Raw genomic sequence first — 13,220 nt, forward strand, 5'->3', positions numbered from 1 at the left:
CAAGTGCAATCGAATTTCTTTGAAATGGTAGGCTTAGAATGTGAAAACCGTGTTCTAATATTCTCAAGAATAAAAAAGGACATCAAATTTAGAAAACTACGCAGACTGTATTTACGTCGGTATCGTTTCTGTTATTGAATAGTATACCACGACGTTTCCTATGTTTATGTTCCGCTAATACGCGAAAAAATGCCTGTGCGCCATTTGTTATCTATTGGACTTTCTCGCCAATTTATTTGTAAAAATCGAAATTTGTTGTTAGGTACTTTATTTTTTTGATAAGCGGATATTTCTGATATCTGATCATATTGAAAAAATAAGTAACACTTGCATCTCTAATGCCCAGTTTCTCCAATGTATCTTAAGCTCTACTTGAATCTTAAGATCGCCTTAAATCTTAAGTCTATCTTAAAACGTTGCACCAACGCAAATCTGCATCTTATATTCACAAAGGCAGCCTTACATTTAAGTCGTGAAAATCTGCGACTTAAGTCGGCATTATTGTTAGTGAAGTTGAAAATGAGTGGCATTTTGTCTTTCAAACGTCACTTTTCAAAATGGAATTGATCGATGTCGATGATGTCGATGTGGTTGATATGGTAGACATAGTAGAAAATATTCGAATACCACGGCAAATTCACATTAGGAGAAATTTATTTAATATTTATTCTAATGTTGAATTTTTTCGACGATTTCGACTCGAAAAAGGGACTGCTTTATATTTATTGGAGAAAATAGAACATAGACTAGAGTACTTCCATAACAGGTAAGTACACATCATTCATAGGTTTGTTTCACGTTTGTATACTTACCTACATATAATGCTTTTTGTGACTATTGTATAGTGCGAATTCAAGGTGTACAATAATGTTTTTTGAAATTCAGGAATAATTCCATCAGTCCCATGAATCAACTTTTGCTAACGTTAAGAGCTTATGCCAGTGCAGGGCATTTTGTTGCTGTTGGAGACTTTGTGCATGCAGACAAGTCAACAGTATGTAAAATTGTTTCAAAAGTTTCAAGGCTCATAGCATCAATTGCAAGGGAATTTATATACATGCCTCGAAATGAAGTTGAAATTGCAAGTGCTCAGAATAAATTTTACGACATTGCTGGTTTCCCTAGAGTCATTGGGGCAATAGATGGATGTCATATAAAAATTCAATCACAAGGTACTTACTACACTATTTTTTTCACATTATTTTTAGTATTATACTTTACATTCGCTCATTTCTACAAATAAGAATTTAATTTAAAGGTGGAGCTGATGCTGAAATATATCGAAACAGAAAGGGATATTTCTCTGTAAATGTGCAAGCCGTTACAAGTGCTGACCTGTTATTCCAAGATATCGTCGCACGTTGGCCAGGTTCGACGCACGATACCACCATTTTTAGAAATTCACGATTAATGCATAGATTCAATAATGGAGACTTTGGAAATAGTATCTTGTTGGGTAAATAGCACTTTTTTCAATATTAATTTACAATCGCTACTTACTTTTTAGGAGATAGCGGTTATATGAATCTTTCATATCTATTTACACCTTTTCTGAATGTTCAGAACGATGGTGAAAGAAACTACAACAGAAGTCACGTTCAAAGTAGAGTCAAGGTAGAAAATCTATTTGGTGTTTGGAAAAGAAGATTTCCTATAATAGCGTATGGATGTAGAATGAAGCTAGAAAATGTACTTTGTGTTATTGTGGCTACAGCAGTTTTGCACAATTTGGCTCGTTTGAGGGGAGAACCAGAACCACCTATTGAAAATTTAATTATGGAACACGAGCTTCAGCAAGCAATTCGAGATGGAGATATTCCTTTAGCCGCCGAAGAAAATGATTTAGGCTATGATTATAGAAGACATTTAGTAGATATATATTTTTCTAGATTGTAATTTTCGTATTTTGCAAGTTTAAAGATAAATTATATTACATATTAACATACCTACTACAATAAACATTTTTTATTAAAATTGAAAATACGTACTTATACTTATTTAAATGAATTCATTCTTCGAAAAAATACTAGATTTATTTTATGGCAACATTTACTTGGAACAAGAGCACTTCCCAATTTCCTCTTCCATTAAGTAAATTTTTTTCTTGTGCTCAACTTCCATGGCATGTAACATTTTCTTGTGCTCCTTTTCTTGCAAAAGAATTTCTTTTTGAATTTGTAGTACTTCAATTTTAGCTCTTTCTGTAGGTCCCAGGTCTGCGTTAATTTTAGGTCTCCTTCGAGCAGACCAACGAGTGCCTCGTAAAAGTGTGGGCGTGGGCTCTTCGTAAGTAAGCAGAACGTTTTGATTGCACAGTTCAGTTTCATCATGTGTTTGTTCTAAAGGTGTAATCGAAGGTGTACTGGATGTACACGGTATTTCTATGTTAATTTCTTCTTGATTGGGCTTGGAAGATATCAAAATCGGCATTCCAAGAATATCCTCTGCTGGATGATCTAATATAGGTTCTACAAAATATAAAAATACTTGTATCTATGTGTGCCTCACTAAAAATATAATTAATGGAAATTCGAGTGTAAATTTTACCTTTCATTACATCAGAATCAAATTCATTTCTTAGACCAAGGACTGTCTTCTTATTTATTATATCCAAAACCAATTGTTCATTTGCTTCACAATTTTTCGAAGAAAGTGCAGGAGCAACTCCTCCACCAGTTTTGTAAAGCTCCTGCCTTTCTAGTGCCGCCTTTTTTCTTGAGTCCTGCTTCATATTGCTCCACTGCTTCCGTAAAGAATTGGCGTCACGAAAGACGTTGAAACACTTTTTATTAAAATTTTGCTCAATAATTTTCCAAACGTCATCTTTTTGATGGTTTGAAACGGCGTTTGTATCTTTATTTTCGATGATATTTTTATTTGAATCAACCAAATGAATTAATAGTTTTTTTTCTTCTTGAGTGTAATTCACTCTTTTTTTATTAGAATGCATGTTGGCCGATGTCTAACAAGTTCGGTGCACGGTTCGGTGGGGCAATGACGAGTAACTCACAGAATAAGGCCTTATTCTGTGGAGTAACTATCAAGTTTGACAGTTTGCAATTATTAGGTACCTACCTTCGGTAACGCGATTCATTAGTAAAATTGGCATTCATTTGATAAAATTCTGTGTTGCCAGATCGTTTCAGACAAATTCTGATGCTTAGCTAAGATGCGAACTTAAAATTTTGGTGCAACGTAATTTAATTTTAAGGACGCCTTACAATTAAGACCGCCTTGCCTAAGGTACAGCTTATATTTTGTTGGAGAAACCGGGCATAAGTCTCTACTCAGTAGTAGTATTTACGAATTGCGATATTGTGCTTCCCGCTTGTGTGGTGGTCATGCGTTCGTTCAAAAAATTAAAACGGTGCCACATTATTTTACACAAGAACAAATTTACGGCAAAAATCCTTCCATATTACTGGTACAGTCGTATTCCACCTAGCGGAAAACTAGGGAAAAATTGGGCTACTATTTGATACCTTCCTAAACAAATTTCTTGAAACATCCTGATCTACAGCATTCATGAACATTAGCTAATTATATAGTAATTTATCTAATCCATATCATTAGGAACGACATAACAATGTGCAGGATCATGCCAGGTAGTTTCTTTTGTTTTCCCTTTCAAGTAATGAGTTGTCGCCTCAGGAGTTACAGTGCAATTTGAGTTGCCTATACTTACGTTAGCGTTTTGATTTTTTTCTGAAGATCGCGATAATTATTTTTTAAAATATATGCATTATCATAATAGGTGGAAATAATATCTTAAGTACCGCCGTAGGAAATACTGTCGGATTTCCAAATTGGTGCTGTACGTTTTTCTACTCCCATTACAACAACTGTTATTTACGAAAAACGATTTTTCTATTCATCGATCTTCCTAAAAAACTAAGACCGATATTTCAATTTTTTTAATTACCGCCCTTCTTTTCATCATTGCAAATAATATCCACTATCGAGAATTTGTTAGACTGCAACTACAAAAGCAGCATTTCATAAGAACGTTTAGCTATTTTTTCCAATATGGCGGATTGACTACAGAGGAGCCTTCCTCGTAGCCTTCCCATAGTTGTAATTACGGTCTCCATGGCTAAGTAAATTCAAAATCAAATCAAGGTCAACCTCCGTTAACGACAAAATAGTTTGAATTGCTTTGGGCATTGTGTAAATATGGGTTCCACATATCTGCACGATAACCGATTCGTATTTTGGCATTCATGTCGATCACGTAGATTTTAGAGTCGGATTCGAGTACAGTAAAACAAAGTTTCGTAAATCTGTCAAAAAATAGCATCAAAAACCAAGTGACGATTACTATACATTCACCTTCGCTTACGTAATTTCAGTTCCAGTTTATGAAATACTTACGTGCGTTCATTGTGAACAAGCACCTTATTATCATTTCCAAGGTAAATTAGTGTTCACCTGGGATGGGAATAATTTTATCAGTAGATATCTAAATAGATTAATAGCCTTCATGACGTCGTACTAATTGAATTAATAAGTCTAATTACGCACTGGGTTTAATAATTATCATCTCTTGCGTGGGGAGTAACTGTTCTTCCAAACTTATAAATGCGCTACGATGGTGGATGCAACAGTTGTACTACTGAACATGATCATTCTTGTAGCAGTCGCTCTATCATACTTCTTTGCAACACCAGAAGCGAGAACTGTACGTGTTGAGTATGTGAAGGTTTATAATAACAATTCTTGTAGGTACCACCCGATTTAGTGGAACATTGGAGGGAGATGGTGTTACCCTATCATAAACTTTGTTTAAACGAAACGCACGACAATCCCGAACCTATCATCCATATGCTGGCCGAGTTCACACTTCCTGAAGAAAAAGTAATACATTGCTATTGGAAGTGCTTTCATGAGCACATTAAATTTGTGGTCAACGGGAAAATGGATGTCGATCTAATGGTGAAGACGGTATACAAGTTAACACCAGAGTTGGCAGAAAGGTGTGTGGAACAAGCAGAACGGGAGGAAGAACCTTGTCAACGATCGTACATACTTGTACAGTGTGTAGTTATGAATGAGGTGGACTGAAGAGAATGATTCGGTCATATTTCTGACGTAATTATTAGTTACAAGATGAACTTACAAAAAAATATTGTGAATTTTCTACATAATTATTTATTTATTTACTATCCCTCTCTTGTTCTGGGCCCTCAACAGGCTTACGCCCAATTACAGAGTGACCCGCATAATGCTTTTTAGAGGTGCCTCTGCAGAAGGTCTTAAGTTGTTCTATAGTGTAACGTGCGTGCGTATAGTAGAAAGGCAGGTATAAGACTCTTTATTGAGTATGGAAAATACAAGTGATAAAATTCAACCTTCATTCTAATATCTAACCCAACACCCTTATCCTTAATTTTAAAGTAGAAAAATTATATACCTAAATTAAACTTATTTCCTAGGTCTTAAATAATATCGTTTACCTTCCGTAACCGAGCTTTCTGCAACACAGGGTGTTTGATTTATGTCAGTCAGGTTACTAGAAGACGAATGTTCAGTTTCTGGTTCAGGAAGGGCCAATGAATCACGAATCTTTAAAGGGATGATTTGATCAATATGTCTTTTAAAATTTTCTTTCGATTGTGAAGCAACTTCAAAAACTGAACTCCCTTTTTGCGTTTCTATTGTACCTTCCTGCCAGGATGGTTTTAAAGGATTAGAAAAATCTCTAAAAAGTACATTATCTCCAATTTCTACCCTCTTATCTTTACCTCCATAATTACGAATTTGCCGTTGTTGATTGCTCTGTACAATATCTGCCGTGTAAGGCCTCACTAAATCTAAACGAGTACGCAAGCGACGACCAAACATTAATTCTGCAGGTGACTTGTTTGTGGTTGAGTGTAACGAATTTCTATAATCGAAAAGAAATTTTTGTAATCCGAAATCGTAACTTTTGTTTTCGTGTAAACATTTTTTGAAATATTGCTTAACTAATTTAACAGAATTTTCTGCTTGGCCATTGCTACTTGGATGATATGGTGCAGTTAAAATATGAGTAATTCCATTACAATGAAAATAATTATGAAGTTCGACGGAATTAAATGGCGGGCCATTATCACTACAAACAAATTTAGGTAATCCAAATCTAGCAAATATGGATCTAAGTGCCTCGATGGTTTTTTCTGCAGTCGTCAAATTCATTTTTAAAACTTCGAGCCACTTAGTATGTGCATCAGTAATTACCAAATATTTACTACCTTTAAATGGACCTAAAAAATCTAGATGAATACGTTCCCACGCATTTTGAGGCCATTTCCAGATGTGTAGTTCGGTTTTTTGAGGTAGTGGACGAACAGAGTTGCATGCTGCGCAGTTTCTGCATAAATCTTCTATCTCGTCATCGATGATAGGCCACCAAACGTAAGATCTTGCCAAAGATTTGCATTTATTAACTCCGAAATGGCTACTGTGGAGTTCTTTCAATATGGAAGATTGTAATATTACTCCGGTATTTACCTTACGAATTAGGAAAACTGCCGCAATCGGGATTTCACGCTATTCTCCTTCTACCTCTTGCATAGTTTCCTTTTTCTCCTGCTTTTCTTGTAGTAGGTAACTTGACAAAATGTTTTCATTCCTCCAATTGAATTTCCCTCTCACTTGTTCTTCTCTCTCTGTTTATCACCTTTATCACCAGAACATCTCCTGACTACAATACTTCGGAAGCCTTATAAATCTGGCGGTCCCGGCAGTCGTATCACTGTTGATGCGACCTGAAAACGTCTGTACCTAGGAAGTGCCACCCATACGATATGATACCTACCATACGATTCCTTTTTTTGTTTTATTTTCCCTGTTTTGCTCTTCATATGCTTTGTTTTTGTTCTCTCACCTCTTTCTTCTTTATTTCCCTCTTTTTTCTTTCTTCATCATTTATGTCTCTCTTCTGTACTCTCTTTGCCCAGCCCCTGGCCCAGCCACTCCTTTCATTTTCTCTTCCCTCCCTTTCAGTTACTTTCTCCCAATTTTTTTCTTCTATCAATGATTCTACCATCCTCATGTATTCAATAAGCAAAACTCACTACGGTCCCAAAAACGCTAATACATTTGGACATTGAGTGGGAAGATTCTTGTAAAAAAACTCTAAAGCTATATGCAGTAAATCTAATTCTAAAATTAATCTTTCCAGTGTCTCATTAAAAAGTATATGTTTTACGATTTTTCTCCTGGAGTTGCGGCGATCCCATAGAAATTATCTAGATTCTGGATCCCCTAGGAAGTTCGTGTTCGTGAAATAAGAATGGACAATGTTCCACAAAATGTAGATAGATTTGCCTTACGTTCATCTCCTCCTACGTCCCCAGCCTTTCTGTAGTCAACTAGTCAAGGTGCGAATTGGTTGATAATAGCATTAATTCAACGTTTCTTAACTTTACGCGGTTGGTAATAAGTATTATAGTCGTATTATGTTTTATATCGGACGATACTACTATATTTTCACTTTGGGAAATTGTGCATGTAAACAAAACAAAATAAATCTCCCCCACCAGATTTTTGCTCAAAAACCTCGCTGAATCCAAATGCGAAACGGACCTATTAACTTTATCTTTACATACATTTTAATTGGTAAACACATGAGCGTGAGTCTACACCCCCAATTTACCTACTTATAGCTGACAATCCAGTAGTAGGGACCAAAAAATAATAGGCAACACAACAACCCTTATATCTCATACTCTTCTTTTATATTATTGATTTCATTTGGTTTACAGATGAGCGTAAAAGTTAAAGAATATTAATTAGGTTCATTTTAATTAAGGGTAGCCTTGACTTAATTTTATTTGCAATATGTTTGTTTACATATTAGTATTGCTAAAAAATAATTTTACTCGGTAAACAGATGGGCGAAGGTTGATCTATGTGGGATCTTAGACTATAAATAATATTGCAATGCAACAAAAACGTCTCCGATAGTGGGTTCACTGGTCGGCTGAGATCATTTAACCAGGAGTACTTTAACGGTTTTTCTACGGCCATCTCTAGCCTATAGTTCTGCCACTGTTTGATGCTTTCATGTCTACTAGGTAAGTTCGAAGGAGAATGATCCTTTGGACTATTACAAAACTGTTCAGTATACGAACCTGTATGTGTAAGTATTAAATGCTAATGAGTGTAATCCATTCCCATTGCAACATACTCAAATGTACTCGTAATAATTAACCGATTTAGTAGGAGCAAATGCGAATTGAACGTCATTGTTTTATTGGTAAGCGACCCGAACGTTCTTACAGTTACAATGCTGATTATTAGTGTTATCCTGCTGGGCTTCTTTATTCCTGCAATGAATTCTCAAGAGGTTAGTATACATTATGCCCACATCTGAAAACGCTATCATTATGTTTAAATTAAGATTTCGCAATACATTCAAGATGTTTGGAGAAACGTGACGCTACCACATCACGATGCTTGTGTTATTGAATCACAGATTGATCCTCTAATAGCCGAAACCTGGCTTCGAGATTTTCATATGCCCGACGACGACTATTTCGGTTGCTTTTTGAAGTGTCTCTACTCAAGTTTGAATTTTATGAGATCGGATGGAACATTCGATCAGCACGAGATAGTCGATGTAGCTCACTATATGGACCACGATATGGCCGAGATGTGTTTGGAGAACATCGACGTTGAAGAGAATCTCTGCAAAAAATCTTACAACTTGTGCTGGTGTGTTGTACATGCGTTAGCCGAATGGCCAGAAGAATATTAGTTTTTTGGAAGTCAACTTAGAGTAATAAATAAGTTTTTTCTCATATTGGTATTTTATTTATTATGGAGTTTAGACACTGACTAATCGCGAAGGTCTTGGAAATATGTACCTACACAAAATTTGGTACATTGAATTATTTTGTGCCTGCTTTGTAGTGCTGTGTTGTGTATATCTTCAAATTTTTCACATGGAACATTTTTGTTCTTATTTTATTACAACCTTTTTTCTTGCTGGTTCAAATTCGTGTTACTGTAAACCCAAAATTGCATGTTTATGGTAAATAAGTCTTCCCAGAGAATGTTACAGTTTGTTTATTTGCCTCCGTTAGTTCATTAATTTGAACTACATCCTAAAGTCACTTCAAAAATTAAGGATGTGGTTTAAAGGTTACCTAAAAACACTAAATACAATACATGGTTTGTTTTTTGCATTCAGTATGCAAAACAATTAAATTGTTAAATAATGACCCTTGCATTGGGAAAAGCACTTTTTAGTACTTTGTATTTTTATTTTATTTCTAAATCATTTCTATTTTCAGCGCATTTTTTAGGAATTAAAAAAATGTGCCATTGTTTGCGTTTTGTCCGTCCGTCCAGACCTACTTCTACCGTTTCGAACTACTTCTAGGGGAATGGTCCTAGAATCCTGGAATTTTTTGCAGTAGGTAGCCTATACCTTGAAGGTGTGCCAGACGGCCATCAAATTTCGCTGTCTAAAAGGGGGGCCTCCCCACAAATTATTTCCTGAGATGCTGTTTTTTAAAGTAAAGTTGTTATATCCTTCATGGTACTCTAATGAAAGGTCTCAACGAAAGGAATTAATTTCTACCAACCATAGCCCTCCTCCTCGACCTCTTATCGTGATCGGGTATATTCCCTTATACTTCAAGAACGGATTGTCGGAAGAGGGTACTCACAAAGGGCGATTGAGACGTCTGCACCATTGGTGATGTCAAAACAAAAGCTATTTCGGTTTTAAAAAATACGCTTTATCTGCACAAGAGTTGTGTATAATGTATACTTGTTTACTGTTATTAATGATGGATATTTTTCAATCCAACTGTCATTCTTTGCTATAAAAACAAAACCCACCTTCAGTTACTGGTCACTCAAATGATTATAGAATCATCTTCATCCTCACATTGCACATTGTGTACAGTAGTGCGGCGGTTGCTTATAGAGGAGCCAAATCTCATAAATAAATAGTTGCTAAACCCGACTAGCTCTTTAGGGGTAGTAAAAAAAAACTACTTTATTCCACTGCCATTTTTGTTATATCCACTTGACGCCCAAAAGTTGTCGGTTACGTTACAAATAGTTCTTTAATTATTTTTGAATCAGGCCAAAATCGTTTTTATTATTGCAACGGGTTCGCATATAAAGGGGGGTGGACCCTCCCTTCTTTGGAATAAAATTTTAACTTTCTAAGCTTGTTCGTAAAGTTTCGAATATATTGGCGTAAATCAAAAAATGAAATAGTTCCAATTTTCAATTCCCATTTACGATTTTCACTAGTAAATTCATCCCAACTAGATCAATTGTTGTGGCCACGACCTTTGTGAATTACCCCTAACTTAATGCAAAACCTGTCAACAATATACGGCACAATTTTTTATACACAAATTACCATGAGTTTCGAGATTTAACTCGAGATAACTAACTTTAAATGAAAACTGAATTTTTCTATCAAATTCAATTCAAATGGGTCCATAAATGGTAAAAATACCTAACGGCTTCAAATTTGGTTGATATCTTTCAGAAAACACATACAATTTGCGATGATCTTTCTTAAAGATAGGCAACGTTTAATTTTACATAAAAATAAAATAACGGTACCTCATATAAAACTGGCCTTCTGCAGGTGACGATGATAAAAAATAGGCAACGACGCTGATTCGGAAAATTAAAGAATAAAACTGTACATTGGAGCTTCCGTTCAGCGAAATTCATTGGTAAATTTTTCGGTGAAGCAAATGTTTTCTGCGCGTAGATTTTTGACCGGTTAGTTCCTGTGTTTATCCTTTTTTTTTGTTATTGTTGCATACGCGCCGAAGCAACTGGCCCCTTTGTAGTGAACAAAACACCGGCACGTTTAATTGATTTGTCCTTCACTATAAAAAAATACGTTCGAATTAATTCATCCTTGATGTTACACACAATTCCGTGAAACCCGCGTAGGTACGTATTAAACTGGATAAAGAAAGAAACTTCAATGACAATTCAACTCATGTATAAAAAATCGCATAAGCCGCAGTGAAATTGTCACTTTGACAGCGGCAAAAGTTACCTGCAACTTTTCCAGCGACAAATGCACTAGTGGTTTTTTCACTTATTCATTTTCGAACCAATTATCGCATTCCTTTCCCATATGACTAGTTTGACGTCTGTCAATAATTGATTAATTTGGTGAATTTCTTGTTCGTTAAATTGTCCTACCGAATTACACTCGAGGTTTGTATTTAAACCGAGTAAATTTGGGTTGTGGCAATTCAAATCTGTTTCCTTTTAGCAATTGGACTCGAAAAACTGTCAACCTAAAAATGCTCCTCCTGCGGTGTCGCATTTTTATTAGTTGACAGTTTTTCTCGTCTAATTACTAGGTAACAGATTTTCATTACCTAAACAACCCAAATTTACTCGGTAAAATACAAACCTCTTGTGCAATTATAAGTGAATAATTTTTTGAGTTTTATACCCAATCAAATTTTTTATTCGGTCAGTCAACTGCACCTGGCAATGTGCCCATGCAAATAGCTGACTTTGGGGCCCAACCCCTACGGTGTAGCAGTATGCGCCTTAGATCCATGTTCACTTATAGAGAAATATATGGACTGGTGCAGAATCACACTCTCCATTATCATGTTCTACAACTATATCCACAGGCTAACTTATTTTTCATGAATGGAATCTATCAGAACCGTCATGGACTCTCTTACGCGTGTTATTCTGAGCTAATCTTCAAAGTGTCAATACTTACTACAGTCCCTTGAAATTGTATGGGTCAAAGGCACACTGGTACAAAGTACTACACCAAGAAAATTAACCTCAAAATCATTTCTGAACAAACTACAAAAGTTTTCCGTGCTTCGAAGTCTGACAAAAGTAAAACTATTCGATTAAATAAAATCAAATCTGAGTATGTTGCCAATTGAACCTTTCGTAGCCCGCATTTAAAATTACATTTCTAATTTCTGGTGCTGTTAAAAACCCTTTTATGGCATCCTGTTTTCCGAAATGCAAACACATTCTCGTGGACCATTACACAAGCTGATGAATAAATAGGTTGACATTTTTACATTAAATAGAGAATTAAATTGTAATGATACTGCTCAAGCACACGATCATAAAAAATTAACGATTGAGTGTCAGAAAGTGCAAGTATAAAAGTGAAAAGCCGTGGCATCGTTTGTGATTCGAACGAACGTTGTTACAATGAGGTTCATTATTTTTCTACTGTACATTTTTATAGTGAAATCTCATTCGCAGAGGGTTTGTATTTTTTTATTAATGTGTTCTCAGCTGAAAATATTTAACATCTTTTCTTTAGATTCCAGAAGACATTCAAGTGGCTTGGAAAATCATCACGAAACCTTATCACAATGCGTGTGTGATGGAATCACACATCGATCCGTATCTAGCGGAAAACTGGGTGCGTGATTTTCACATGCCAGACACGCCAGCGTTCGGGTGCTTTATAAAGTGTCTTTATCTAAATCTGAATTTTATGAAGCCAGATGGAGCCTTCGATGTACACGAAATGGTAGATGTAGCTCATTATATGCCCCATGATTTGGCGCGAATATGTTTGAAGGACATAGACGTTGAGAAGAATCACTGCAAAAGATCATATAAGTTGGGCACATGCATCGTGAATTCATTAGTCGTATAGCTAGATGGTGAACACGTAAAGTTATTACAATTACAATCTTTAATATTTGTTTATATGGCTCGGGCAAACGTCAGATAAGCCACAATTATGTCCACACATAGGTATGACTTATTTTTGGTTACTTATTAACACATACTTCGACCATTTAAACCTGGACTGCTAGCGTCGTATAATATTTAATATAAAAATTGAAGCCAACATCTGCAGCGCCATCACTGGGTATGACTAAAATGAGAACTAAATCCGAGGCGCTAAATATGAAATTTGGAAGAACAAGTATATCCGCACAACATATTTATACGATAACTGTTTAACTTTATACTTGATGAATTAATTTATATAATAAATAAATTTGAAGTAGCTATAATTTTTGAATAATAATACCGTGGAATAAGCTCTTATTTAACAAATGTACATGTTTATTGCAGCACTACCAAAAAACCAAACCTTCTTAGTATCTTCCTGATTGTTTTTATTTTAAAAACAATAAATTTTGATGAAGCGCCATTTTAGCTGGGATAACAGTCGTGAGCGAAGAAGTAAACAGAATAAGATACACATGCAGGATAATATTTCACATCGATCTCAATAT

General features: G+C 35.4%; 5 protein-coding genes across 7 annotated transcripts; 4 read left to right on the top strand and 1 right to left on the bottom strand.

Moving 5' to 3' along the window:
- Positions 1-540: 540 nt before the first annotated feature.
- On the top strand, positions 541-1,905 carry LOC116172645 (putative nuclease HARBI1). 2 transcript variants are annotated; one of them, XM_031489892.1, is made up of 4 exons: positions 541-766; positions 886-1,172; positions 1,259-1,456; positions 1,508-1,905. In XM_031489892.1, exons 1-4 carry the CDS (start codon positions 558-560, stop codon positions 1,894-1,896), a joined length of 1,083 nt encoding a protein of 360 aa, XP_031345752.1. In that variant the 5' UTR covers positions 541-557; the 3' UTR covers positions 1,897-1,905. The 2 variants fall into 2 exon arrangements, with proteins under 2 accessions (XP_031345752.1, XP_031345754.1); XM_031489894.1 differs by lacking the exon at positions 541-766 and having other exon boundaries at positions 936-994; positions 1,045-1,172.
- Positions 1,906-2,019: 114 nt separating this feature from the next.
- LOC116172646 lies at positions 2,020-2,986 on the bottom strand. Its single transcript, XM_031489895.1, has 2 exons — positions 2,548-2,986; positions 2,020-2,468 (listed from the first exon to the last, which is right to left on the bottom strand). Exons 1-2 carry the CDS (start codon positions 2,948-2,950, stop codon positions 2,050-2,052), a joined length of 822 nt encoding a protein of 273 aa, XP_031345755.1. The 5' UTR covers positions 2,951-2,986; the 3' UTR covers positions 2,020-2,049.
- Positions 2,987-4,582: 1,596 nt separating this feature from the next.
- On the top strand, positions 4,583-5,144 carry LOC116171982. The gene is made up of 2 exons (XM_031489061.1): positions 4,583-4,678; positions 4,723-5,144. Exons 1-2 carry the CDS (start codon positions 4,589-4,591, stop codon positions 5,059-5,061), a joined length of 429 nt encoding a protein of 142 aa, XP_031344921.1. The 5' UTR covers positions 4,583-4,588; the 3' UTR covers positions 5,062-5,144.
- A 2,895-nt stretch (positions 5,145-8,039) lies between these two features.
- Positions 8,040-8,783, top strand: LOC116172068 (general odorant-binding protein 99b-like). 2 transcript variants are annotated; one of them, XM_031489180.1, is made up of 3 exons: positions 8,040-8,122; positions 8,203-8,329; positions 8,384-8,783. In XM_031489180.1, exons 2-3 carry the CDS (start codon positions 8,270-8,272, stop codon positions 8,738-8,740), a joined length of 417 nt encoding a protein of 138 aa, XP_031345040.1. In that variant the 5' UTR covers positions 8,040-8,122; positions 8,203-8,269; the 3' UTR covers positions 8,741-8,783. The 2 variants fall into 2 exon arrangements, with proteins under 2 accessions (XP_031345040.1, XP_031345039.1); XM_031489179.1 differs by lacking the exon at positions 8,040-8,122 and having other exon boundaries at positions 8,129-8,329.
- A 3,384-nt stretch (positions 8,784-12,167) lies between these two features.
- On the top strand, positions 12,168-12,919 carry LOC116170101 (general odorant-binding protein 99b-like). The gene is made up of 2 exons (XM_031486295.1): positions 12,168-12,228; positions 12,287-12,919. The coding sequence occupies exons 1-2, from the start codon at positions 12,172-12,174 to the stop codon at positions 12,626-12,628; spliced, it is 399 nt and encodes a 132-aa protein (XP_031342155.1). The 5' UTR covers positions 12,168-12,171; the 3' UTR covers positions 12,629-12,919.
- The last annotated feature ends 301 nt before the right edge of the window (positions 12,920-13,220 follow it).

This window comes from Photinus pyralis, unplaced genomic scaffold (genome assembly GCF_008802855.1).
Source record: "Photinus pyralis isolate 1611_PpyrPB1 unplaced genomic scaffold, Ppyr1.3 Ppyr1.4_LG5, whole genome shotgun sequence".
Lineage (NCBI taxonomy): Eukaryota > Metazoa > Arthropoda > Insecta > Coleoptera > Lampyridae > Photinus > Photinus pyralis.

Coding starts and splice junctions, on each gene's coding strand:
- LOC116172645 (XM_031489892.1), top strand. CDS start 558: ATGGAATTGATCGATGTCGATGATGTCGATGTGGTTGATATGGTAGAC. Junction 767..885: donor CTAGAGTACTTCCATAACAG/GTAAGTACACAT, acceptor TTTGAAATTCAG/GAATAATTCCATCAGTCCCA. Junction 1,173..1,258: donor TATAAAAATTCAATCACAAG/GTACTTACTACA, acceptor TTTAATTTAAAG/GTGGAGCTGATGCTGAAATA.
- LOC116172646 (XM_031489895.1), bottom strand. CDS start 2,950: ATGCATTCTAATAAAAAAAGAGTGAATTACACTCAAGAAGAAAAAAAA. Junction 2,469..2,547: donor TGATTCTGATGTAATGAAAG/GTAAAATTTACA, acceptor TATATTTTGTAG/AACCTATATTAGATCATCCA.
- LOC116171982 (XM_031489061.1), top strand. CDS start 4,589: ATGGTGGATGCAACAGTTGTACTACTGAACATGATCATTCTTGTAGCA. Junction 4,679..4,722: donor CAACACCAGAAGCGAGAACT/GTACGTGTTGAG, acceptor CAATTCTTGTAG/GTACCACCCGATTTAGTGGA.
- LOC116172068 (XM_031489180.1), top strand. CDS start 8,270: ATGCTGATTATTAGTGTTATCCTGCTGGGCTTCTTTATTCCTGCAATG. Junction 8,330..8,383: donor CTGCAATGAATTCTCAAGAG/GTTAGTATACAT, acceptor GTTTAAATTAAG/ATTTCGCAATACATTCAAGA.
- LOC116170101 (XM_031486295.1), top strand. CDS start 12,172: ATGAGGTTCATTATTTTTCTACTGTACATTTTTATAGTGAAATCTCAT. Junction 12,229..12,286: donor TGAAATCTCATTCGCAGAGG/GTTTGTATTTTT, acceptor TCTTTTCTTTAG/ATTCCAGAAGACATTCAAGT.